General features: G+C 43.7%; 3 protein-coding genes across 5 annotated transcripts; 2 read left to right on the plus strand and 1 right to left on the minus strand.

Annotated features, from left to right (window-relative positions):
• LOC8067662 (bZIP transcription factor 50) lies at positions 314–3129 on the plus strand. Its single transcript, XM_002437252.2, has 3 exons — positions 314–880; positions 1446–1666; positions 2546–3129. The coding sequence occupies exons 1-3, from the start codon at positions 435–437 to the stop codon at positions 2791–2793; spliced, it is 915 nt and encodes a 304-aa protein (XP_002437297.1). The 5' UTR covers positions 314–434; the 3' UTR covers positions 2794–3129.
• Positions 8963–17819, plus strand: LOC8083467 (brefeldin A-inhibited guanine nucleotide-exchange protein 1). Of its 2 annotated transcripts, XR_002448134.1 has the most exons (12): positions 8964–10185; positions 10937–11254; positions 11418–11748; positions 11840–12262; positions 12347–12639; positions 12719–12992; positions 13402–13904; positions 14016–14337; positions 14446–14794; positions 14913–15571; positions 16520–17230; positions 17364–17819. XR_002448134.1 is itself a non-coding variant. In XM_021448710.1 (11 exons), the coding sequence occupies exons 1-11, from the start codon at positions 9152–9154 to the stop codon at positions 17126–17128; spliced, it is 5115 nt and encodes a 1704-aa protein (XP_021304385.1). In that variant the 5' UTR covers positions 8963–9151; the 3' UTR covers positions 17129–17314. The 2 variants fall into 2 exon arrangements, 1 of the variants encoding a protein (XP_021304385.1); XM_021448710.1 differs by lacking the exon at positions 17364–17819 and having other exon boundaries at positions 8963–10185; positions 16520–17314.
• Positions 17899–21947, minus strand: LOC8083468 (RNA-binding protein 24-A). 2 transcript variants are annotated; one of them, XM_021448713.1, is made up of 8 exons: positions 21451–21947; positions 20581–20704; positions 19436–19562; positions 19164–19200; positions 18842–19067; positions 18603–18720; positions 18433–18530; positions 17899–18325 (listed from the first exon to the last, which is right to left on the minus strand). In XM_021448713.1, the coding sequence occupies exons 1-6, from the start codon at positions 21703–21705 to the stop codon at positions 18632–18634; spliced, it is 858 nt and encodes a 285-aa protein (XP_021304388.1). In that variant the 5' UTR covers positions 21706–21947; the 3' UTR covers positions 17899–18325; positions 18433–18530; positions 18603–18631. The 2 variants fall into 2 exon arrangements, with proteins under 2 accessions (XP_021304388.1, XP_021304387.1); XM_021448712.1 differs by having other exon boundaries at positions 19436–19565; positions 21451–21943.

The following is a 25757-nucleotide window of genomic DNA, read 5'->3' on the forward strand; positions in this document are numbered from 1 at the left end:
ATCTATTTTATTTATATTTAATGTTCTATGTATGTGCCGCAAGATTCGATGTGATAGACAATCTTGTAAAGTTTTGAGTTTTTAGATTCGTACGAGCTGACGAGGAGGAGCCTCTGACGGTCGGTCGGATGCCCGGTGAGCTCATCACTACAGAGAACTCGCCGCTGCGGCTCACAAGAGCACCAGAGACGGGCAGCAGGGGCAGACGGGAGACTGTAGTGATGAGCTCACAAGTCACAAAGGTGTTGACGTGGCAGATCCCGCCTCCCCCATTGGCCAGGCCACGGCACCACCCCGTGTGGCCCCCACCCGCTAAACTGCCAGGAACCTTCCTCTCCTTCCTCGCGAAGCAAAGACTTTCGAGAGATAGGAGAGTCGGCTATAAAACCGCACAGCTGCGCCCACCGCGGCAAAATATCTCGCCGTCCGTCCCGATGGACATCGACCTCTTCGCCGACATCGACCTCGACGCCCTCCTCGCCTCCTTCTCCGGCGAACCCGCCGCCGTCTCCGACCTCATCGTCCCGTCCCCGCCTCCGCCGGCCCCGGCGGCGCACGATGCGGCGGAAGCGGGGTCGCCGGAGTCGGTGACCTCCCGGGCGAACCCGGCCGGGGAGGTGGGTCTCTCGGAGATCGAGAGGTTCCTGATGCAGGAAGGGGAGGCGGAGGCGGAGTTGGGCGGGGAGGTCGAGGGGATCAGCGTGGACCAGTTCTTCGACGCGCTGTACGACGGCGGGGAGGGGAAAGATGAAGGGGAGGCAGAGGCGGGGGCAAGCACGGATGCGGACTCCGGCAGGGACGAGGTGGTGGAAGTCGTGACGCCGGAGGCGGAGACGGTGGAGGTGGATGGCGATGATCCCGTCAGCAAGAAGAAGAAGAGGTATGTTGATTCTGTTGTTTTAGTGCACGACGTGTGAAAATTGTTCCCTCTTCGTTTAAGAAATTGGTTTAAGAAATTGAGGGGGATTTATGTGATCATGCTTGCTAGTGAAATTTAGGAGCTACATAGCAGTTAGCGATGGACCATATACCTAGGTTTGGGTGGATGATTGCTTAGGTTGTATGCAGAAATCGTGTTCCATCCGATTATATTGGAATTTGAAGATGTCAGTACTTAAGCTTCTGTTATGTTGGTATTTAGTTTGAACTCTACCGAATAGAAGAAATGTCTGCGAATGATAACTAGGAGATTTGAATTCGTAAATCGCAAAAGCTAGGAAGAGTATTTGCAATGATATGCACAAATGCTTAGTTGCTTACCTTGGTTGCACTTTGTTTTAAAAGGGTTGCACTGCTAATTGCTAGAAAATTGTTCAGCAGATTGGAAGAATCTGATTCATGAATTGAAGTTTTTTTTTTTGTTTTACATTTTTGCTTCTAAGTCTAGTTGGGGAATTTATGTCCTCTATAAAAGGAACTTAAAACCTGCCTTGTGAATTTATCAGGCAAATGAGGAACAGAGATTCGGCAATGAAATCCAGGGAGAGGAAGAAGTCGTACATAAAGGACTTGGAGACGAAGAGCAAGTATTTGGAGGCAGAGTGCCGCCGCCTCAGCTACGCACTTCAGTGCTACGCAGCTGAGAACATGGTACTGCGCCAGAGCTTGATGAAGGATAGGCCTGTTGGTGCTCCCACAGCCATGCAGGAGTCTGCCGTACTCACGGGTAAGCCATATCATCCATCCTCTAATCTTATTCATTCCCTGAAATCCATCCTCTAATCTTATTCATTCCCTGAAATTAGATTAATCGACTTGTTTACCATCAACCTGGATGTGATTATCAGTCATAAACACTGGCGGAGCCAAGGCCCGGCCACCCTGGGCAGGTGGCCGGGCTCCTCCTGCTGTTTGCTGTTGATACATTAGTTGTATGAGCATGCAAAGAGATTATAGCACAAGAGTATGAGCATGAGCTGGTTGCACATTAATCAATTAGCATAAGCATGTGAAGCGATCTAGCTAGAGGATAACATGTATGATTTTATTTTAGCACGATTAAAGTAGCCAAGCATAAATCTGATTTTATTTTTATCATGAGCATGAGCATGCGAGGGGATTTTAGCCAGGATACGGCCATGCACAATCAATAGCTGCTACCACGCTAATTGGTCTTATTTGTTCTTGGCCCCTACTAATCCATTCGAATGCATGAGCCAATGTTGCCATCTACCGCTCCTATTTCAAATTTTAAGATTTTGGCCCCTACTAATCCGTTTTAATGCATGTTGCCATCTACTCCCTTTAATTTGTTTCAAATTATGACATATTTTATTTTTTAATACATTGCTTTTACTATGTATTTATATATCGTGTGTATCTAAGTGCATAACAAATACTATTTATAAAAGCTAAAACATCTTATTATTTTAAATGGATGTATAGCATAATAGATGGTGGTTTTGTGGCTCCGCCACTGGTCATAAATTTCCAAGCAAGTGACCAATCAAACGCACAAGTGCAACTGGATTTTTGTTAGAATCTTGCAGTTTGAAAGTCCGGTAAAGTGACTCGTGATGCTAAGATGATTGTCTTGTATTTGCAGAAACCCTGCCGCTGGTTTCCCTGCTGTGGCTGGTGAGCATCGTCTGCCTCTTCCTGATGCCCGTTCTGCCCAACCGAAGCCCAGCTGCTCCAAGCAGCGGCGGAAGAGATCTCGTGATGGCAGCCGGAAAGACAAGCAGTGAAACCCCAGAGATACTGGAACTCATCCTCCATGGAAGGCGTTGCAAGAGCACGAGGGCGAGGATTAAGCTATATAATTTACCATTTCATCCAGTAATTGCTTGCTAGTTGCTAGGCTTTCAGCCTCTTGCAAGCTTACCTGTAGTAGTGTACTTGCAATTGCAAATCGTAGCGTGCCCGCTATGTGCCTGTCATGCAGAGAAGCCTGTCGATATCCATGGAGTGGGTAGTACCTTTTTTCTCTGTTCATTTTTTGTTTGTTTAATAGATCCTGTGCTATCCAGTAATAGTTTAAAACCTGGATTTTGTGTTATTTTTCTATTTCGCCACCTTGTTGCTGGTTGCTCCTGATATGAAGTTCCTTTGCTCGAAAATCTTTGGAAGTACAATATATGGTATGATCTGTTTATACTAAATAAAATTGAGACATGAGTAGATCGTTGATATTCATAGTTTATTTTGACAGTAAGGGTCAAATTTATATGTGAATTCTTCCGGGCTTTGGTTCATGAATGTCGGCCACCAGTAACGCCACGGCGCCACAAGAGCTTCAAAAAATGACATTGGTGGAGGCAGATGAACTTATTTTTTGAATGATTTGACATATCAGTATAAACAGTTAAATGTATGTTAGTAGATAAAGAGATGACTAGAGCAGCGGGGTAGTGGGGAAGATGAACCTATATGCAAAACTCCTACCCCAAACAAGCCTTTGTTTTGAGATCCATTGACGAACTCAGATCATATCCTTCTGGACAACGTTATTCATTCATCAGTTATCGATAACTACTTCTTTTTTAATGCATCGTATAAATACCTTTTTTCGATCTTTCAGCAGTTCCAGTGAGCGAAGAAAGGAGTAATTGCCCCGCTACAGTCGCTTATTCATTAGGAAAGTGCTTTGGGCCCTGTCTGAAATACATGTGCTAGTTGACTATAATTGCAAGTTTTAGTGGATTGTTGATGTGGATAGCTTGCATGTTGAGAGAAATCTCTAGTAGGGTTTAGCTTTATAAGAGTATAAGATAAGATTTTGAGGCTTTTACCTGTGTGTCGTTAAAAAAGATGGGCCTTTTCTCTGTGCCACTAAAAAGTTAGAGCAGATATTTTATGTCATGACACACTTTCTGTGTTTACTGCTAACGGACCTGTAAAATGACTTAAATGCTCTTAGATTAGAGAAGTGAGATAAATTTTTTATTCCCCCTTGCGCAACTCCCTTGATGACTTGGTGATCACAAATTGATTGTCATCTCCAACAGTTTGGTAAAACTCACTTGCCAAATCTTGTGATTTGGCAAGTTGCTAAAATATATGGCAAGTGGATTTTTTTCTATCTCCAACAGTTTGCCAATTGGATTTGATAAACTTAAAAAGAAACTCACAACCAACAACAAAATTAACTAATCTGCTAAATAGCAAGTTGACAAATATGGGTGCGTGGTGCTGCTGGATGGCAAGTTGCCAAAAGATGGCAACTCATTTATCAAACTGTTGGACTGGCTATTTTCTAGTTTTGCTAAATAAACAAGAAATAGCAGGTTTATTTAGAAAACTATTGGAGATGCTAATTTAATTAGTATTTCAACTTTTTGTAATATTTTTTAGCTTTTGAATATTTGATCGAGCTCTTCGTGAACCAGCTCTCCGGTACTATTCCCGTGGGTCTAGGAGACCTCGAGAAGCTGCATTCGCTGGACATCTCCATGAACGGGCTCACTGGGGAGATACCGAAGGACATGTTCACGCCGCCGAGGCTTGCGAGCGTGCACCTAATCTGTCCGGTCTCTTGCCGGTGACGTTGAGAACGGCGGCGCCAAGTCTGTCTGATCTGACCTGAGAATTTTCGGCAACCAGTTTTCAGGGCCGCCGGAGTTTGTGAAGAATTGCCTGATCGGCTTCCTGGACGCGTCGGACAACCGGCTGTCGGGTCCGATTCCGGCAACGCTTTGTGCCTTTGGGAAACTAAAGCAGCTCATGTTGCTGGACAATGAGTTTGAGGGGCCCATTCCGGTTGAACTCGGGCAATGCCGGACACTCGTGGGTGCGGCTGCGGAGCAACAGGTTGTCTGGCCTTGCCACCAAAATTTTGGGGATTGCCCAATGTCTACTTGCTGGAGCTTCGTGAGAATGCACTGTCAGGGACGGTTGATCCTGCCATTGCCGGTGCCAAGAACCTATCCACGCTGCTCCTACAGGACAACCGGTTCACTCGTACTCTGCCTGCCTTTTAGGCCTTGTTTACTTCCAAAATTTTTTGCAAAATATGAATAGTAGCACTTTCGTTTGTATTTGACAAATATTGTCTAATTATGGACTAACTAGGTTCAAAAGAACTAGGTTCAAAAGATTCGTCTCGTCAATTTCGACCAAACTGTGTAATTAATTTTTATTTTCATATATATTTAATACTCCATGCATATGTCTAAAGATTCGATATGACGTGGAATCTGAAAAATTTTGCAAAAATTTTGGGGAACTAAACAAGGCCTTAGTTGTCTAAGGCCTTGTTTAGTTTGCAAAATTTTGGTTTTTTGGCTACTGTAGCACTTTCGTTTTTATTTGGCAAACATTATCCAATCACGGAGTAACTAGACTCAAAAGATTCATCTCACAAATTTCAGATAAACTATGTAATTAGTTTTTATTTTTGTCTTTATTTAATGCTCCATGCATGCGACCAAAGATTCGATGTGACAGGAAATCTTGAAAATTTTTACGAACTAAACAAGGCCTAACATATTGCTCTGGTGTTTTGTAGAAATTTTTATTAGGCAATTCACCCCACCCCCTCTAGCTATTTAGGACTCTTTACTTCGCCACTAGAAGAACCTTTTTACGAAAGGGTCAACTGCTACTGCTTGAACAAGTGTGGGTAGAAGATGGGAAGTGTTGATGCTCTAGCGACAACTCATGCTGAGCCAAAAGAGACTCAGGTGGCTAAAAGTTGACATAATGAGCCAACCTCTTCTAACGACGACATCTGATTGGGATGCTCAAACACGTTACATATTTTTTTTAGAATTCCAAACTTTATTAACTAGCCTGAAATAAGAAGTACATAGGCCCTCCGACGGACTCATAAACCAGATATGTCTACCAATTGTCTCATACAAGGAGCCTCTTGCTAGCCTATAAGCATCCACATTAGACATCCAACCTTCATGAACAAACTCAACTGAAGCGAAATTGTCTCCTCGTGCCTTGATCTCTTGAGTTACATGGCCATAAGATCCAAAGCCTTTGCTTCGGATATTTCCAACAACTGTGATATTATCACAAGCCACCCTAATTTTTTGTAGCAACAAATCTGATGTCAGCGCAAGGCTCTCTCTACACGCTACTGCCTCCATGATTTCAGGCAGTTACTACAACTGAAGTCCCAACAAACATGCTCGAGGAGTCTCTTGCCACGGCCGAAGCTGATGCCTTGCTCGAATTCTTCGATATGACAGCATCGACATTTATTTTCATGATGCTCGCTGGCGGAGGGATCCATGGTGCCTTTTGTACATTCTGGTGTTGATGACTTGCCCCTGGAGGAGCTTCTTGTTTCACAAGTTCCAAATCCGATAGGAAACTCTTAACAAAACAGGGCGTGGACAAAGGGCTCTGGAAGGAATCCTCATAAACAGCTTGTCTCTTCGTGTACCAAATAGCCTACAAAGTAACTAGTACCCGTGTATGCTTCCGCTGGGCATTGGCCTTAGTGCATGCACATCTCGAAGATGGACCTAATGGCCTCCATAGCCAAAGACCCAATACCATGTATTGAATAGGGACGTGTTGCTGAACCTGCCCTCAAGGAAGAAGGATGCCCAGGTGAACAAGGCATTAGAGATGGTGAGGAGCATTGAGAGGCAAATTGCACACAAGCCCCAAAAGGTCGACGGCCACACCGAGACGAAGCACCCACCCCCATCAGCAAACTTGAGTGACCTATAGCTAAAAGCATGGGTCCGTTTAGGTTTTTGGTAATTAATGACAACATAACTAGACTAACATTTCAATATGAGAATATGAATGAAATGGTGTAGTCCACATGGAAACCTCGGAGCTACATGGTGTCATGAAGGAGATGGCATGAAGCACATGGTAAAAAGCTCAACGCATGAAGGAAGACACGGAGAGAAGGCAAAGGTATAACTCTCGGTTTTTAACCGTAGACTGACCATAAGGTGCTTAGAGCAGGTACAATAATGGGCTTATAGCCAAGCTAATGCTGTCGTGGAGGAGAGAAAAGAGGAGAGAGATAATATCTTGGCTTTTATGCAAGCATCAAGCTGGGCACGGATGCATAGGTAGTGGTGGGCCCAAATAACAAGTGTTGTGAGAAGAGATAGGAAAGAGAAGGTGTTTTAGAGACGAGTATGAGACAACTTATTGTATAACTTGGCTCTAATCACTTGGCTTGTAGCGAAACACTTGGCTCTTTTATTGACCTTGCTCTTAGTGGTGTGAAATGACTGAATTAATAGGATAGAAAAGTCATATTATAAAGAGGGGAAATCTTGAGTGCAATACGCTTGTCTAAGTGCCACTTGTGAGGTTTTTACGGTTGCATTTATTAGAGTCAAGTGGTGGTTTAAATCTTGAGTGAAAAAACTTTAGAAAATTGTTTGAAAAATGCTAACCAGGTGTTAAAATGTTAACATTATGTGGGGAGATCATTCGAAGTTAGCATGCTGAAAGGCCCATTTGGGCTTTGGTAATTAATGACCATATTTGTGGACTATAATGTTCTTCATATGAAATGAAAGGTCACATTTAGTTCATAAGTAAGGTTGAGCTACATGAGGCATATAGGGCCTGTTTGGTTCGCGTATGAGTAGAGCATGGCTCGTATGTGAGAGCCAGGCTCATATGGTACAGGCTAAGTTTATGCAAGCAGTCGTGTTTGGTTGACTGTATCTACTCAGCCTGGCTGAGAAGAGATGTTGTTTGGTTGTCTGCATGAAGATATATTACATGAAATAAAAATATTATAAAATCATAATTATAATTTTATTTTTATAGGTACACTCTTAAAGTTCTTATTTTATCTAATTATGTCTTAAACATCTTTAAAATATATTAATATAACTTACTATTTACTAATCATACACTAACACATCATTAGTCTCCTAAATAAATGGCTGCACTCGGCCAGCCTGGCCCAGCAGAAATGCTCGATTCCAATGTTTTCTCAAAGCCTGGCTGCGGGATGCTTGTTGCATGAGCAGAGTCTAGCTCGACACCACGAGCAGGCAACCAAACAAGGCCAGCCTGCATCTGGCCAGCCTAGTTTAGCCGCATACAATGAACCAAATAGCCCCGTAGTGAAGTTGGCAAGGATCATGTGATGCAAAGGATCAACAAGATGGAGAAATTAGAAGCAAAGGATGCTAGAAGTGGAGACGATGAAAGACAAATGCAAGGAGAATGTAGTGATTAGAGAAGTATAAATGGCTAGGTTGAAAGTTTAGATAGCCATACTATAAAATTGGGTAAATTGGTTTGTAAATACAATTGTCCAGTGCCACTTGGTTAATCTAACATTGCACGTGCATTAAGACAGAGTGGAATGATGAGATAAAGTGAAAAATCTTTGAAAATGTTGCAAAATACTAACTCAGCGGTTTGGTCCTGGCGGCGCTAGACGCTTACTAGTGTCAACAAAATTATATAATGCCCTCGCTAGACCTTGATGCCGGCTTAAGAAATTGTAGAATTTGATGCTCGTTAAAAAAACTATTGCAAATCATCTTTGATCTCTTCATCTTAGAAAAATACTACTCTCTCCATCCTGAAATATATAGTGCATTACAAATTTTAAAAATTATAGTAAAATATAATGCATTCTACATGGTGTCTGTGCATAGATTTGACAAAGTTTGTTAAAAAAGATACCACAATTTAAGAAGAATCATCTTAGTTTTTTTTTCTTTTTTTTGAACTTCCTCTAAACGGTCTTCAACTGATGAAAACAAAAAATGAGGCCTTGTTTAGTTTACTAGGTGAAAAGTTTTTTATAGTGTAACATTTTCGTTTATATTTGAAAATTATTATTCAACCATAGACTACCTAGGCTTAAAATATTTGTCTTACAAATTACAGATAAATTGTATAATTAACTATTTATTGCTCTATGTATATGCCGTATGATTCGATGTGATATCAAATCTTGAATTTTTTTTGAATTTTGGGTGTAGTTAAACAAAGCCTTGAGTTTGTAAGTAAATCATGCCAATGGCCTCGCCCCTCGTGATAAAACGTGCAGTGTACTCCCGTTGATCTGTTCCAGCTTCCAAGTCACCTCTGCTCCGCTTCCACGCTCTTTCTAGTACCAGCAGCAGAGCTAGCAAAGAGCAAACGCGTCACCGGCCACCAGATCTCCCACCCCCGCCTCCGATGAATCCACCCGCCGCCGCCTAGTCGCGCCGCCCCGGGTGCCCCACCACCACACTCCGCGCCACCGCACCGCCCAATGTCGTCGTCGGAGCCCGATGCCGAGGGCGCCCTCGGCGGTGGCGCCTCCCCATCCGCCCGCGTGCTCGCCCGCGCCCTCGACAAGATCATCAAGCACTCCTCCTGGCGCCGACACGCCGCGCTCGTCGCCGCCTCCAAGTCCGCGCTCGACCTCCTCTCCTCCTCCTCCTCCTCCTCCTCCTCCCCGGCTCCTGATGACGAGCCCGACACCTCCTCGCCCGCCTCCCCCGTCCCCGGCCTCCCAGCGCCCGCCGCCGACGCCGCCCTCGCCGCGCTTCTCATCGCGCTCGACCCGGCGTCCCCGAAGGTGGCCGAGCCCGCGCTCGAGTGCGTCGCCGGCCTCCTCTCCCTCCGCCTCCTCCTCGGCGACGTCGACGCCGCCGACCCCTCCCCGGTCTCGAAGCTCTTCGCCGCGGTGCTCTCCTGCGTCTCGCTCGGTGGCGGCGGGGACGAAGCGCTCGAGCTCGCCGTGCTGCGCGTGCTCGTCGCGTTCGCGCGGTGCCCGGGCGTCTCCGTCAGCGGGGACTGCCTGGGCCAGGTGGTCAAGGCGTGCTACAACGTCTACCTCGGGAGCGCCAGCGGCGGCAACCAGCTCTGTGCCAAACTGGCCCTCGCACAGGTGCTGGTCATCGTGTTCGCGCGCGTCGAGGCCGACGCCATGGACGTCCGCGTGCGCACTGTCTCCGCTGCCGACATGATGGACCTCTCTGACCGCAGCCTCAACGACTCCAGCGTCGTACAGGCGGCTCAAGTGTTCATAAACGAGGCCATGGAAGGGAGCGACGTGCCGGAGGAGGCACCCCCTGTAGATGCGGCGTCAGTTGAGGGGGAAGGCACTGGGGAGGATAGTGGATTAAGCAAGATCAGGGAGGATGGCCTAGCATTGTTCAAGAACCTATGCAAGTTGTCAATGAAGTTTGGTACTCCTGATAGCCCGGATGATCCAATGCTATTGAGGGGGAAGGTGTTGTCGCTGGAGCTGGTTAGGATGGTCATTGACAATGCAGGGTCATTCTGGAAGACGAATGAAAAGTATGTGCCATACCATGATGGTTCTGATCATCAATTTTATTTCAATGTTTCATTACGAGTCTCCTGGTTATGTTGCATTGAATCTTAATGGTTGTGGGTGCTAAGATGTTGCGTTAAGTCGTAATGGTTGTGGATAATAAGAATAGAACCATGGAAGCCAGGAACGCTAGGGTGGGATATGTGGAAGTGAAACATATGGTCTATTTGGACAAGCTGTGATGCTCCAAATTTTGGGGCTTGGTTGAAATTTTAACTGAACCAATCTGATTGGGCACTAAGGTTTTTTTTTTCATCTTTATACCTGTTGCTGGGGCAAGGATCTAATTGGTGAAGGAAGCAATGGCAATTTTGTCATATAAGTATATAACTAAAATGAGAGCTGCAAGAGAGTACTGATGGATATTCAACAAGCTATTTTTTTTTTTCCAACTGTGTGCATACCCCATGTCCCCATGCATGGATGGTACACAGACCATCAGACCTGCAGATCTGAACCGATACTGGTAGCAGTAGTAAGAGAAAATGCTAATGAAAAACATTATTGTGTGACTGGTACTCTAAATTGTAATCTGTGTTTTTTTTTAAAAAAAATATGATAAATCTTAGTCATGTGGGGATGTATCCAACAAGCAGCAACTCCACAAATAATCCGTACTGGAAGTTGTTTTGCTCATTCGATGTAGGACTTCTGAATTGATTATAGGCCCAACAGACGATGCAAATGACTGATCCGGTATTTTTATAAATGCAGGTATCTTGAAGCAGTTAAGCAGTACCTTTGTTTATCCTTGTTGAAGAATAGTGCCTTGTCCGCAATGAGTGTCTTCCAATTATTGTGTTCCATCTTTATGAGTCTAATATCAAGGTTTAGATCTGGTTTGAAAGAGGAAATTGGAATGTTTTTTCCTATGCTTATCTTAAGAGTTCTTGAAAATGTTCTCCAGCCTAGCTTTTTGCAGAAGATGACAGTTCTAAACTTTTTGGAGAAGATATCTAAAGAACCTCAGGTTATTATTGATATCTTTGTGAACTTTGATTGTGATGTTGACGCACCAAATATTTTTGAAAGGTATGCTATTATTATTTTCAATGGCATTCTCCTTCAATTTCGTTTTTTTGTGGTCGATGTTACTTGAGCACAATTATTCTCTTCTAGTTCTGCTGTACCAAAGATTGCCTTTCTCTTTATAAGTCTACAGTGAAGCAGTTTTAATTCTATCCGGTCTTCACAGGATTATCAATGGACTTCTAAAGACTGCTTTAGGTGTCCCTACTGGATCTACAACAACATTAACTGTTGCACAAGACCAAACATTTAGGATTGAGTCTGTCAAGTGCCTTGCAACTGTTGTTAAGTCGATGAGTGCATGGATGGACCAACAACTGAGAATTGGTGAATTTTCACCAGGCAGTTCTGAAACTCTAAGTTCAGCTGACAACCATAATATTCATAATGGAGAAGAAGGGAGCGGAATAGATTATGAACTGCAGTCTGACACTAGTACTGACATAACCGACTCTTCCTCACTTGAGCAACGGCGTGCTTACAAGATGGAGCTTCAGGTGTGGTTGCCTACTTGAACTATGGTTTCTCCACAATTAAACTTCTTCTATCTTTGGGATAACTATAAGATCTTTTTTTTTTTGTTTGCAGAAAGGAATTGCCTTGTTCAACAAAAAACCTTCCAAAGGTATTGATTTTCTCATTCGGAGCAAGAAAATAGGCAATTCTCCAGAAGATGTGGCTTCTTTCTTGAGAAGTACTGCTGGATTAAATGCAACAATGATAGGCGACTATTTGGGTGAGAGAGATGACTTTCCCCTGAAAGTAATGCATGCTTATGTGGATGCTTTAAACTTCAAAGGCATGGACTTTGGTCAAGCAATTAGGTTCTTCTTGCAAGGTTTCAGGTTACCAGGAGAAGCTCAAAAAATTGACCGGATCATGGAAAAATTTGCTCAATGCTACTGTAAATGCAACCCAAATGCTTTTATTAGTGCAGATACAGCATATGTTCTTGCTTATTCTGTGATCTTGCTAAACACTGATGCTCATAATCCAATGGTGAAGAACAAGGTATGATAATTATGATTTTATTATCATATGTAAAGCAATGTAGATTTTTTTACTCCGTACAGGTTATATAATTTTTTTGTGCAGATGTCTAAGGCAGATTTTATGCGCAACAATCGAGGAATAGATGATGGGAAGGATTTGCCAGAAGATTATCTGAGTGCACTGTATGACCATATTGTCAACAATGAAATCAAAATGAGTGCTGATTCTTCAGTTGCACAAACCAAGCAATCCAATAGTGTAGGCAGGCTTCTAGGCTTGGACAATATTATCAACTTTGTCAATTGGAGACCAGCAGAAGACAAGGCAGTAGGAGCAAATGACTTGCTTATTAAGCACATACAGGAAAAATTCAAAGCAAAACGTGGGAAATCAGAGTAAGATCTCCATCAGTCTATCAGAAAGTACTTAAGGTCTTGGTGACATTTTATTAATTTGAGCTTGTATGTAATACAGGTCCACATTTTATGTTGTTGCTGATGCAACCATTTTAAGATTCATGATGGAGTCCTGTTGGGCACCTATGATGGCTGCATTCAGTGTGCTCCTTGATCAGTGTGATGATAAGGCTGCTACATCACAGTGTTTGAAAGGATTAAGATTTTCCGTTCACATCACTTCTGTTATGTGCATGCAGACACAGAGGGATGCTTTCTTGACATCCATAGCCAAATTCACATCCCTACATTCTGCTGCAGACATGAAGCAAAAAAATATTGATTCTATGAAGGTAAGAGGGCACAGAAACATATTTCGTTTATCGAGTTTTGATAATTTGTTGCTGAGTGATCTATTTTTTAAGCAAGGTACCTAAAGGCTTATTCCCCCCCCCCCCCCCCCCCCCAAAAAAATAATACCTTGTTGCAAAACACAATGACACTTAGTCACTACCTTCTGGCATGGTGGGATTCACAACAGTCTGGAAAGTGATATTCTTGATTTTGTGATTCTTTCTCCAGCATGTATTAAATGTTCATTTTGTTTCGCCAAGGATCTATCCAACGTTTATGATACAGCATTGTTGAGCCACTTAAATATTTCTTTATGCTGTACTTTATTAGCACATCTGTTCGACACATATGAATGTTTCGAAGGTGTGGGATATTGTGGGTGATAATTTACTTTATGTCCTTGAGCAGGCTATAATATCTATCGCAATCGAAGATGGCAATTACTTGCAGGAAGCTTGGGAGCATGTATTAACTTGTTTGTCACGGTTTGAGCACTTACATCTGCTTGGAGAAGGGGTTCCCACTGATGCATCCTTTCTGACAGTACCTCTGATTGAGTCAGAAGAAAAAACTAAGAAGTCTACTTCTGCTCTATCTTCTAAGAAGACTAATGCTCTTCAGAATCCTGCTGTGATCGCTGCCGTTAGAGGGGGTACTTATGATAGCACAGTGGCAAAAGGCAGTGTGTCAGCACTAGTCACTCCTGAACAGATCAATAATTTCCTATCAAGCATTAATTTGTTGGATCAAATTGGCATTGTTGAGTTAAATCATATCTTCGCCCATAGCCAAAGATTAAACAGTGATGCTATTGTTGCTTTTGTGAAGGCTCTTTGCAAGGTCTCAATGACTGAGCTGCAGTCTCCAACAGATCCTCGTATCTTCTGCCTTACTAAAATAGTAGAGATTGCGTAAGAAAATTCCTAAAGTTCAATAAAAAAAATCTGGTATTTACTAATGGCAACAGCAGCCACAACTTGATGTTTATTTTACTATTCTCATTTCGAACTTTCTTTGTGCAGGCATTACAATATGAATCGCATACGTCTGGTGTGGTCGCGTATTTGGAAAGTTTTGTCAGACTTTTTTGTGTCTGTTGGGTTGTTAGAAAATCTCTCTGTCGCTATATTTGTGATGGACTCTCTGAGGCAGCTGGCTATGAAGTTTCTAGAAAGGGAGGAACTGGCGAACTATAACTTTCAAAATGAGTTCCTTAGACCTTTTGTGATTGTTATGCAGAGGAGCAATGCTCCAGAAGTACGAGAGCTGATTGTTAGGTGCGTCTCACAGATGGTTCTGAGTCGGGTTAATAATATAAAGTCTGGGTGGAAGGGTGTTTTTATGGTATGTATGATTTGATTTCTATATTTAGTTTGTTGATGTTTTTGTTCAATCTTGCCTGTGAGGTAGTGACTATCGCGTCCTGTCCTGTAACTTTTCATCAACTTGCAGGTTTTTACTTCTGCCGCAGCTGATGATACAAGAAGTACTGTCCTATTGGCATTTGAGACGGTGGAAAAAATTGTTCGAGATTATTTTCATCACATAACTGAAACAGAGACAACAACATTTACTGATTGTGTTACTTGTCTTATTGCATTTACGAGTAGTCAGTTTAGCAGTGATGCCAATCTCAATGCTATTGCATTTCTACGATACTGTGCTGTTAAACTTGCTGAGGAAGGATTTGTTTGTCAAGATAGGGCTTTTGAACAACCCAGGAATTCAGCCGTTATGTGTGGTGGAAATGCCACTGTGCAAAAAGATGGTCATATTTCCCTCTGGGAGCCTCTCCTTGCAGGTATGGCATTTTCCTCCATTCAAAATATTATATTTGGTTTACTTTAACATGCAAATTATTGAATGATAATCTGAAGCACTGACCATTTTTATTATCAATGTTTTTTTGTGCATTTCAGGTTTGGCTAAATTGACAACTGATCCAAGACTGACTATCAAGAAAGGTGCTGTAGGAGTACTTTTTGACATTTTAAAGGATCACGGACACCTGTTTTCGCTGACTTTTTGGACTGATATCTTCGAACGTGTTGTTTACCCTCTATTTAGCAATGAAAGGACCACAAGCAGTGACCAGATTTCAACATCAAATTCCGTTGAGTATAATTTACCTGATCTTGAAACACAAACATTTGCAGTGAAATGCTTGGTGGGTTTGTTTGTTAATTTCTTTGATGTGATACGGCCAGAACTTGGTAGAACAGCATCCATTGTTACATTTTTCATCAGAAGCCCCTACAAACATTGTGCTACTATTGGTGTATCTGCAATTATGCGTTTGGCAGAGGGGGTTGGTAACAAACTTACCAAGGAGGAATGGAAAGAGATATTGATCTTCTTTAAAGAATCAGTGATGCACACCTTCGTCACGTTCTCTAAAATTGTAAGAATGATGCAAGATATTGATATCCCAGATAGAATTGATTCTTATTCAGAAACCGAGCAATATTTGGATCAAGAGATGTATGGTAATGATGAAGAGGAGGCAAATATGGAGACAACTTCTTATGCTATTGTCAAACTAAAGAATCATATGGCCCTACTGCTCATGGTGATTCAGGTATCTAACGTTTTTTTTTTGCCGAATTTACTAAATTGCTCTTATTGGTAGGCCAGATGAAAGATTCAGGTAGGGTTAGCTGTTGGATTTTAGTTGAGTGTCTAAAAATTCTAAATATAATAGCTAGGGTTTGGTTCTCCACTAGAATAAACTTTTGGGAGAGCAGAGCAGAATAATGGAATGATGGCATCTGGAGAGGATGGGACTGAAGTTGCCGAACTGTGGTACCATTATGTCCCTGGACTGCTAACTATTAGGCTTCCTCAAGTGCTGCAGCTTTGGCTTCCATCTACCTGTGTACGCTGGCAAAGCAATGAGGAAGGATTCGGAGTAAGAGAGGCTTCTTATTTCTCGCTTACCCCAATAAAGATGTCATGTGTCCTGTTAAAGTAGTGGCTGGCCCTAACAAAATCAATCTAGGAATAAGCACAAAAATTTAGGTATACACTAGCATGGCAATAGAATGACTTAATTCAAACTAACAGATAAGGGGTGTGAAATGAAGTTTTTCGTTTGAAGCCACTGAGTCGTAGTCAGCTGTGACTGATTGGACCTTTTTGGACGTGGTAATGCAGCCAAACAGTGACATTGGCATATAATACTTTCCTGTTTTAACTGTGCCTTTATAGGATTGTAAGGGCCTTTCTACACCCAAAAAGCATGCCAATGAGATGAGGGGCTTCCAACTTCCAAGTTGGGTGCACTGCCCTCCACAGTCAACGTGTGACTGCTAATTTCTAACAACCTTCCTCAGTTGCCCTCTGTGACAGTTTACTTTTATTAAGATGGCACTATATATGCCTTAGATTGTAGTTTTTGATTAGTACCTACTAGTAACACCGAAAAATCTCTTAACTGATGACAAGTAATCTAGAATGATCAATCTATCCTTGTGAATTTTCTGACAATCATATCAACATGACAGTATTTTGTGTTCTTTTTATGCAGAACATTACTAAATTATATGAGGAGCATAGCAAATATCTCCATGCCGAGCATATTAGCATTCTTTTGGAAATGATGTCCGCTATTGTGACACATTCAAGTGAAGTGAACTCTGAATCATCCTTGCAGATGAAATTTAATAAAGCATGTTCTCTTTTGGAGGTATCTGAGCCAGCAACTGTTCATTTTGAGAACGAATCCTACCAGAGTTACCTCAAACTTCTTCAAGTTCTGCAACATGACTATCCATCCTTGTCAGAAGAAATAAACATAGAGTCTCAAGTGCTTGATACCTGTGAGAAAATATTGCAAACATATCTGAAGTGTGCAGGACACAAACCATGTGATAAAGCGTCTCAAAGAAATCCATCTTTACATTGTGCAGTGCCGCTGAGCGCTGCAAAGAAAGAGGAATTGGCTGCTAGGACTCCTCTGGTCCTTCAAGTGATGAAATTGCTGGGTGATCTGGAGAGGGATTCTTTTAGCAGAATATTACCCTGCTTTTTCCCATTGTTGGTTGATCTGATCCGCTGTGAACATAGCTCTGGAGAAGTTCAACATGCACTCTACAATATCTTCCAATCAACCCTTCTCCCCATGATACGAGTTTGATAGCAGATTGTGACCCACCAATTGTACAGTTTTGTGACCCCACTTTGGTGATGTAATTCAGTTCATATGGCATCACCCCACTATGAGGGGTTATACCTATAGGTTGGCACCCCAGCCCTAACTGATTATACTTATGCAATTGCAAATACAAGATGAAATATATCAGTAGTTCTAGGTGTTCTCTTACTGTTATGTAACATCTAAATGTCGATTGAGCCGACTGTATTGTCTGCAGGTTGACGTAAAAAATGCTGCAGGGTCTGCCATTCAGCTGAAGGTCTATGGAGCATCTTTGTTAATATTCATTTAATCAATGATGCTCTTTTCATGTGCTGGGGACAGGCAGAAATACACACGGGTATGGAATCATAGCCTATGCACCCAGGCAATTTTCCATGACCCAAAAGTCAGGTGACCTCGGCTTCCTCAGGCCCAATGTTACCATTGTCCATTGTCATCCCACGATCGAGTTTATATATAGCACCAGAGCTAAGAACCGTTTTGAAGTTACTACTGGCTTTCACAGTCGATTCTTTTTTCTTTTGTTACAAAACCATAAACTAGAGGTAGATGCCACCTAAATACCATTGTCAATTTTGCTCTTCTTTTTTTCTTTGAGTTGTATGTAGTATTTTTTATCCATAGAAACACTCGAATAGTATCATGAATATGTTCCCCTGTTTTTGCCCCATCTGTTGCAACTTGCAACAAATCACATTCTTTCCCAAGATAGGGCTGTCATTATTTGATTACAGTTGACATAGGTGATATATATAGTTTACAGTTTCAGAATAATAATAATGTACATGACTCACTGATGATGCAATGACATTGAAATTCCTATCCCCTAATGAGACATGGAAACATGCACTGATGGTACTGAAAAGGTGAGAAGAGAATTAATATACACAGCCAGATGTTTTGAAAGAATGGACCTGTTCTACGATTTGGATCTACTACATGACCTATATTATACACAGGTTGGAGGCCGGACTCCATTTCCGGCATCCACTTTGGTCCATGCACAGACCACCAGCTATCAGAATTTCTGGCAGGAGATGGGGAATGTACAGACACTGACAGAAGCTGAACAAGAGGGGCTTCATCTTCAGACACTCGAGCTTTCCTGCCCCATCCGGGGGAGCAGATCAGAAACTCACATTATATGAAGTTCAGGTAACCATGGATAAGGACAACCTGCAATATGATAAGAAACAGTACATCGATCAGCCTAGATGCAGCATAGACCAATGCCATTAATTAAATGGCCCCACTGCAAATATTAGATAAATGCGATAACTAACCTTTAGAGTGCAAAAGAAAACAATTTGCAAGAAAAAAAAGCATGCCGCCCAATTTAGCGGTACGACTTTTCTTAGTCCTGCTGCAGACTATAGGATGCCTACAGAGAGGAAAACAAGATGTTACAACAGATTAACGGCAGGAGCATTTCAGAGATAAACAGTAAACACACCTAAAATTTGTCACTTTCTGGCATCCTTGTCAACCTGTTGCTTGTTCAGAAATGTTGTTCTGCGGGAATGGCGGTGCACGAGCAGGGACCAAAAGCTGTTGCTGAGGTCGTGGAGCTCCTGTTGTCAGAAAAACACTTTATGAATTATATGAAGAGCATTATAATATGTGACGCCCTACGCAGTTGAAAAATATTCTTGGACAAGTTCATTTGATTTGACTCAACAGTGAATTTCTTACCTGGAGGAAATTGTTGCTGAACTGGTGGTATGCGCACAACATTTGCAGCATTAACATTCTGATTTGATAGTGGGAGAACATGACTTGGGGCATAACCAGGAGAATAAGCATGATCACTTGGTACAGGTTGGCCAAACTGCCCATATGGGTAGACTGCTGGACCTACTGTCCTTGGGCCACCGTAAACTGGAACATACTGTTGTCCAACATATGGACTGTATGCATTCTACAAAGCTAAAAATAAAACAAATGAGCAACAATTTAAATTTATTTCATCTTAGTCAAGAAAAGGATGTGGTTTAATGTTTCTGGAGTTCTCAACCTGCTGATATAGGTATTCAGGTCCATATGCTGATGGCCTGCATTGAAAAAAAATGGTCATTACTTAAACAGATGAGGTGTTCAATTGGAACTAAAAAGCTACTTCTGTAAAGGAATACTATATGTAAACTGCATCTTGCTAATCATAGAGCTCCAGACTAGCTACAACTACAAGTTTAATCATATTGCCAGACAATCACAACCAAACAGGAGATCAAATTCATAGCTGTGCATGATCTTTGCCAACAAGCAATGAATAAGCTGTTAACCTACCCATAAGAAGGATATACAAAGGCCTGTGAGTAGTTGTAAGGGGATTGCTGATATGTTGGGCTTTGCACATACATGCCCCCTGGAACCGCCACACCTCCACTGTATGGGATGACCGGCCTTATAGGTGCTACTATACCACATTGAAAAGAAGGGGAAATTTTGTCACAATAATTGAATACACACACAGGCTAAAAAGTTAAACATGCGTGCATTACATTAAGCCATAAGAAAGTTTCTTTGCAATAGGTTTTTGCAACTGAGACTAGCATACAGTATTAGTGAAACTCGTTGGCTAATACACATGAGTGGAAGAATCGTAGAGTTATAATTCACTTTACACTTTTAATGGTGGGTCCTGGTGAGTAGTTTTCTGATAGACAAGACACAAGCGTTTTTTATAGCAAACTTAAGAAAACTTTGCTATTTTACTCTGTACAACAGCACGTATAAGAAAATGTTCAAGAATAAACAGTAAACATCTCAAAAAGCTTAGCATTCCATCACGAGCAAAGATGTGGATCAATGCTTCATCTTGTGATGATTAATATCTCCAATTCCAAGTTGCCGACCATGAAACAGATGCCTGACATGTAAGTGGACAATTTTTATTGAAAAGCAATGATGATTTCCCACCCTTTCTACCACCCACCAGCTCATACTCTTTCTGTTATCTATTATTCTGTTCAATCAAGTCTAACACTACTATCTCTCCCCAAACATAGTTGGCAGAGAGGACTAGTAGCTGTATTGGTTTGTATATTTTTGACAGCTAATGCTTTATTTTCATAAATGAGCTTGACAGCTTGTAGAAGATCCTACAGTTCTCTTTGGGGCTAGAATGTTCATGCACCAAATTAAATACCTACTAGTTACTGACAAGTCCTTTTCCCTCTGTTAGAAATTAGAACTAGTGACAAGACTATTAGTTGGTGTTGAAAAGAAGGGGCGGTGAAACTAAGCATCAAGTTTTGTAATAATGAAATCATAGAAATGCCATGGTTTTGGTGCTCCAAATCTCCAATACATTGGGAATAGAGCATTGATTAATAATTACTTTACACCAAGAGCGTAAGCAGATGGAAAGAACCATAGTATATTTGATGCTGTGCAATTAGAAAATCAGGGAACCAAGTTAGCAGACCTACCGAAAGGCACAGCTGGACCAGGGCGCCCTAAGATGGCAAGATTGCAATTAGCGCGCCGGCCGTCGATCACTGGGTATGGGTCCATGCAGGCCATCCTCGCTGACTCTGGCTCCCGGAAGGTTACCTATAAGTATATACACCTCGACGCATGATTAAAGTGAATCAAAAGTACGAAAAAGACGAAATATCTGAGCCAAATTTGGAACCCCCCCTCCCACCCCCCACCCACACCCACACACAGGTGCTCTGTTTTCATCATGCCCCCATGTAAATTCAAAAAGGTGCTCTATTTTCATCATATCCCCACGTAGAGATTCAAATAGTTCCCTGATTCATTACAAGAAAGAATGCTAAATTTCTTTTCCCATTCCATGGCGCAAAATCGAACTAGGTTTCCGAAAAGCCTGAACACAGAAACCCTAGAAAATGCTTAACACGGCAACTTTCACTAGCTCCTGGTAACAAAATTTAACTATTTCCCTCGATCCTGCTGGCAATAAGTCAACCATCCACCAAAATTTCTGCGTATGGGATGCAAAACTCCCAAATTCTAAGACCTTCACTGCCAATTGCCACCGCAGCAACGGCATCCACAGATGATCAGAAAAAACCTCCCAATTCAACCCGCAAAGTTGACCTTTGCACACAGAATCACAACAACATTCAGCTCCAGAAGCGAACACAACATTCAGCTCCAGAATCCAACACAACCTTCAGCTACAGAATCGAACCTGGCCCCTGATCCCCAACCAAGGAAAAAAGAAGTACAGAGCAAAAAAAAAACAAAAAAAAAACAACCAGCATAGCACATACGAGCAAGGGGGGGGGGGGGGGGGGGGAAGAAAACAAACAGGAGGAAGGCGTGCTCACGAATCCGTAGCCCTTGGAGCGGCCCGTGGCGCGGTCGGTGATGACAACGGCCTCGAGGATGTCCCCATAGACCTCGAAGTGGGCGCGAAGCCCCTCGCTCCGCGTCTCCCAGGCGAGGCCGCCGACGAAAACCTTGGTGAAGGTGGTGTCTCCGTACGGGCCGCTGAGGTAGTGCAGCGCCGGCGGGCCCCCGCCCCCGCCGCCACCTCCTCCTCCTCCTCCGGCGGTCGCCGCCGGCGACCTCTGCGGCGTCATCCCTGCGGCGGCCAGCCCACGCGCGTACACGCGCGCGCGCAGCCGCAAACCCTAACCCTAGCAAGCAGCAGCAGCGGCGGCTGAGTAAACGCGACAAGACGGGGACACACGCGAGCGCAAGTGAGGAGGGCGGGCGAGCAGCGGAGGCGGCCGGGTAGCTAGCTAGGCTAGGCTAGGGCTGCTGCTGATAGGCCCGCGCGCGCAGGCTGGCCGGGGCGTAATTATAGCGGTGGGGATGGCGCTAATCGGAGCAGGCGGTTATTATTAGTGGTTGGATTACGCGGGAGCGGGGGCGGGGGCGGGGAAGTTGGTTGGTAAGGACTGCTTGCAACTGCCAGGCAACAACGGGCGCGCCAGAGACTACTAGTACGGACGGGAGGGAGGGGATGGGGAGGGGACTGTGGGAAATGGGTAAGTGGAGGGGGCAACACTTGAAGTGGGCCCGTCTCATTGCACCGGCAGCGCGGAGGCAAACCCGAGACCTATTGCGTCGTTTGGGTCATGTACAAGATAGAAATAGAATCAGACACCCAAATCCCTCCTTCTCCAACAGTGAACCCATAGTTTCTTTCGTCTCGCGCTGCAGCACCTCTGTCTTCGTCTTCTCCGCAGCCGACCACCGTGCCGCCAGCTCCGGCAACGCCCCTAGCGCGGGCCCCTTCATCCACGCACGAGCCGCTTCCGTCCCCACTGTGAGCATCACCCGTGAGATCCTCTCCTCGCCGCATCAGCTGCTCCTGGTAGTGCCAGCAGCTCCCCGCCACGGTCACGCAGTGCCTGCCTGTGCCAACCGCGCCAGCACGGACCTGCTAGCAGAAGCGCCGGCTGCTCCTCACCGCGGTCGCGGCGGCCGCGCCCGCCGCGGACCTGCTGGAAGTGTAGGCGGCTCCTGGCCACGCCAGCGACTCCCTTCCGCGGTCGCCCCGGCCACGCCACCGCGGACCTGCGGGAAGCACCAACGACTCCTTGTCTCGCCACGGGCCCACCACTATCGGCACAGAGGTTTGCGTCGTCTCTCCATGGAGACGCTTATTTGCGTTTTGGATGGGCTAGGACGCAAAATGCATTTGATGTTTGCCTATGCTGTTGGAGGGCGTTTTTTTGATACCTAAAACACTGTGAAGCACCTATTTTGGGTTTGGGTTATGTTGTTGGAGACAGCCTAATGCCCGCTTACCATTTCCACTGGACGATTATATCTTATCCAATCTCCTATATATCTAAATCTAAAAATATATCTAAATCTAAAAAGTAGTAGTAGCATTTTAAAAGAACTGTACCACAAAAGACAAAACGGAATGGCTTTGAGGGCAAAAAATTCTCAAGAAAACCATAAAAGCCCAGAAAGAAAATTATTCATAACGATCAATTCGCATGGAATGACAGCCATATTTATAGAGCAAGAGAGAGAAAAGAAACTGCGAACTGATCGCAGATGAGGTGGTTGAGTTACTTGTGATGGAACCTGTTTATCTGGGTTTAAGTCCTTGACTTGGTATAGGTGCTCGTATTTTCCTAGATTTATTTCAGAATTTAACGGTGCTATGCTTTCAGTGGCAGGCGACCTTCCCGTCGACAGCGAGGCGCCTGTGGTGACTTCGTGAATCTCATGATCTGCCGGCTCAGTTCTTCCGAGGTGCTCATAGGGTAAGGTTTGTGTACAGTGTTCATAGGGATGAGTATACGTATGTTGTGAGTGTTTACATTGTACTATGTAATTTTTTAAAAACAAGAGAGGAAGGAAACTCACACAGGTGTGCACTTGCATGCACATGGTCCGCAATCTTGCGGGAGCGCGGCCAACGCTAAAACACATCTATTCGAGTTAGAGTTTTTACCTCCATTCTAAATGTCGATCGAGAGAGTAGGTCTTTGAAACTCTTGGCCTTGTGATCTTGCATTGAGAGAAGGCGAATAATGTTTTTTTGAAAGGTTTTCATATGAATGCTCCTAACCTTAGCTAGTGCCATGTACCTCGTGTTCTTCGCTAGCTGTTTCAAGCTCTTCTTCCACCACTCATTGAGGGCCTTCTACCACCACCGGCCATAACATCTTCTTCTTCAAACAAAAGGCGGTGTCTCCTACAAACAAAAGGCACACACGACGTGATTCGATATATTATTTCAGTATACCTTCTGGTTTGACCATGTTGCTGCTCGTTTTAATGATATTCATAGGATGGTAATGAGTTGTTAAGATACTAGTGGACTACAAAACCACCCTCAGTGATGCCCACCATATTTGGCTATGCCCGCCCTCAAAGAGATCTACGGTTGTAATGCACACCTGCACCCGCTGGCGACCCATGGGTTTCATATCACCCACGGATGTGTTAATAAGAAGCTAACATATAACAAACATTGTAAAATTTAAGAGAAAATACACATAATTATTAATTTATCATCACCGATAAATCTGAGTTCACAACAACTTAAATCTAGTATAGTACATACTATGTAGATAACATAGTCTATACAAAATCATCCTAAGTTTTACATAGGCTTGCGCCAAGCGTTAGTTATAGACCGTTGGGCAGAACCCTTTAGCATCGGTTCGTATTACGAACCGGTGTTAAAGGGGCCTTTAACCCCGGACCGCAAAAAAACCGAGGTTTTTGGCGATTTTGGACATCGACCAATGTCTCAGACATTCTGTAGTAGTGGGCAGTCCCAATGGGCACTGATGATAGTTCTATCCCTCTTAATTATACTTGACAACTCAGAAATTTATTGATGTGGCAAAGGAGTTATTGTAGAGATAAATATAGAAAGAAGAAATCATTTCCTCATGAAGAAACGATGTCCTCACGCGGTTCAACGCATGAAGAAACCAGAGAAATTGTGTTGGGATCTAGTGCGCTGCAGCTCGAGCGTGAGTGTGGCCAGCGAGCGAGCATGGCGGATGCGCCGGCGAGCACGTCCAGCGAGCGAGCAAGGCGTGCGACCACGGCCAGCGAGAGAGCATGGCGGCGGCGCGGGTGAGTACGGCTAGCGAGCAGCCATGGCGGCGTGGGCAACACAAGTGAGCACGGGCGAGCATGGCGTTCGCCCCGCATCTGCAGCCCGGCTCACACGCGCCTGTCCGCAGAGTTAGGCACACACAGAAAGCCGCTGGCGCGGACCTCGCCTGGCTGCAAGGAAAGTTGTGGGCCACGCGTGGCTGCCGGCGGTGAGGTCGCAGCACAGACCCCTCCTGACGGCGAGAGACAACCAATTCCAAGCAGTGAATCCCTCTCACAGCGCTCATCTCCTCTCGCTCTCCAATTTTCTTGTTATTTACCTTGCTTGTTGGTTCATGTATTGGCCTCGGTTGCTTGAAAGCTAGAGGTTTGGGTATAAGGTTTGTTTTTAACGTGAAGTAAGACCATGCAGGTAGCGAGGCTGGAGGTGCGGGACCTGCTGGGCATAGAGGATCCAGATGCGAGAGAGACATTGGATGATTGGCCAAATTCATTTGGATCCTAATAGATAGAAAAATTGTATTGTGAAGTATAGTTTTTTGACACAGTATCTAGACTATTTAAAGTACTGATCATTTTATCATTAGGACTGCCCTAACTGGAGAGAAAAATAGAAAAACATATGTTTCAGAGCCCGTAGGTCACCCGCAGGTGAAATATGACACCCGCACCTAACCTAACACTATAACCTGCCTTGACTCGAAAACACCCGCAGGCACCCCGCACTCGTAGGTGTTGTACCTAACAGTGTGGCGTTAGCAGGCCCGCACTCGCGGCTGTGATTGCCATTCTTACTGGTACATTAGGACTAGCCTGTTCGCTTGTCTAAAAGTCTGTGGCCGATCAAAATACTATTCGCTGACTGAAAAAAAAAGTACAGCTTATAAGATAAGCGAACGGATAGTATACATATATATGAGATTGATATGATTTATATTCTGATTTTGATCATGACATTGCCAGGTTTCTCAACAGACAATAGTTATTGTATTATTCTCTCTCATTTTCTAAGCAGTGAAGAACGTGCATTTGCGTAAGTTAACATGATACAAACTTTTAAAGCGCAATACTATATTAAGAAAATGTTTGCATT

This window comes from Sorghum bicolor, chromosome 10 (assembly GCF_000003195.3).
Source record: "Sorghum bicolor cultivar BTx623 chromosome 10, Sorghum_bicolor_NCBIv3, whole genome shotgun sequence".
NCBI classification, from domain to species: domain Eukaryota; kingdom Viridiplantae; phylum Streptophyta; class Magnoliopsida; order Poales; family Poaceae; genus Sorghum; species Sorghum bicolor.

Coding starts and splice junctions, on each gene's coding strand:
- LOC8067662 (XM_002437252.2), top strand. CDS start 435: ATGGACATCGACCTCTTCGCCGACATCGACCTCGACGCCCTCCTCGCC. Junction 881..1,445: donor GTCAGCAAGAAGAAGAAGAG/GTATGTTGATTC, acceptor TGAATTTATCAG/GCAAATGAGGAACAGAGATT. Junction 1,667..2,545: donor GGAGTCTGCCGTACTCACGG/GTAAGCCATATC, acceptor TTGTATTTGCAG/AAACCCTGCCGCTGGTTTCC.
- LOC8083467 (XM_021448710.1), top strand. CDS start 9,152: ATGTCGTCGTCGGAGCCCGATGCCGAGGGCGCCCTCGGCGGTGGCGCC. Junction 10,186..10,936: donor TTCTGGAAGACGAATGAAAA/GTATGTGCCATA, acceptor TTATAAATGCAG/GTATCTTGAAGCAGTTAAGC. Junction 12,993..13,401: donor AAAATATTGATTCTATGAAG/GTAAGAGGGCAC, acceptor GTCCTTGAGCAG/GCTATAATATCTATCGCAAT.
- LOC8083468 (XM_021448712.1), bottom strand. CDS start 21,705: ATGACGCCGCAGAGGTCGCCGGCGGCGACCGCCGGAGGAGGAGGAGGA. Junction 19,566..20,580: donor TGGTCCAGCTGTGCCTTTCG/GTAGGTCTGCTA, acceptor AATGTGGTATAG/TAGCACCTATAAGGCCGGTC. Junction 18,721..18,841: donor TCAGCAACAATTTCCTCCAG/GTAAGAAATTCA, acceptor TTCTGACAACAG/GAGCTCCACGACCTCAGCAA.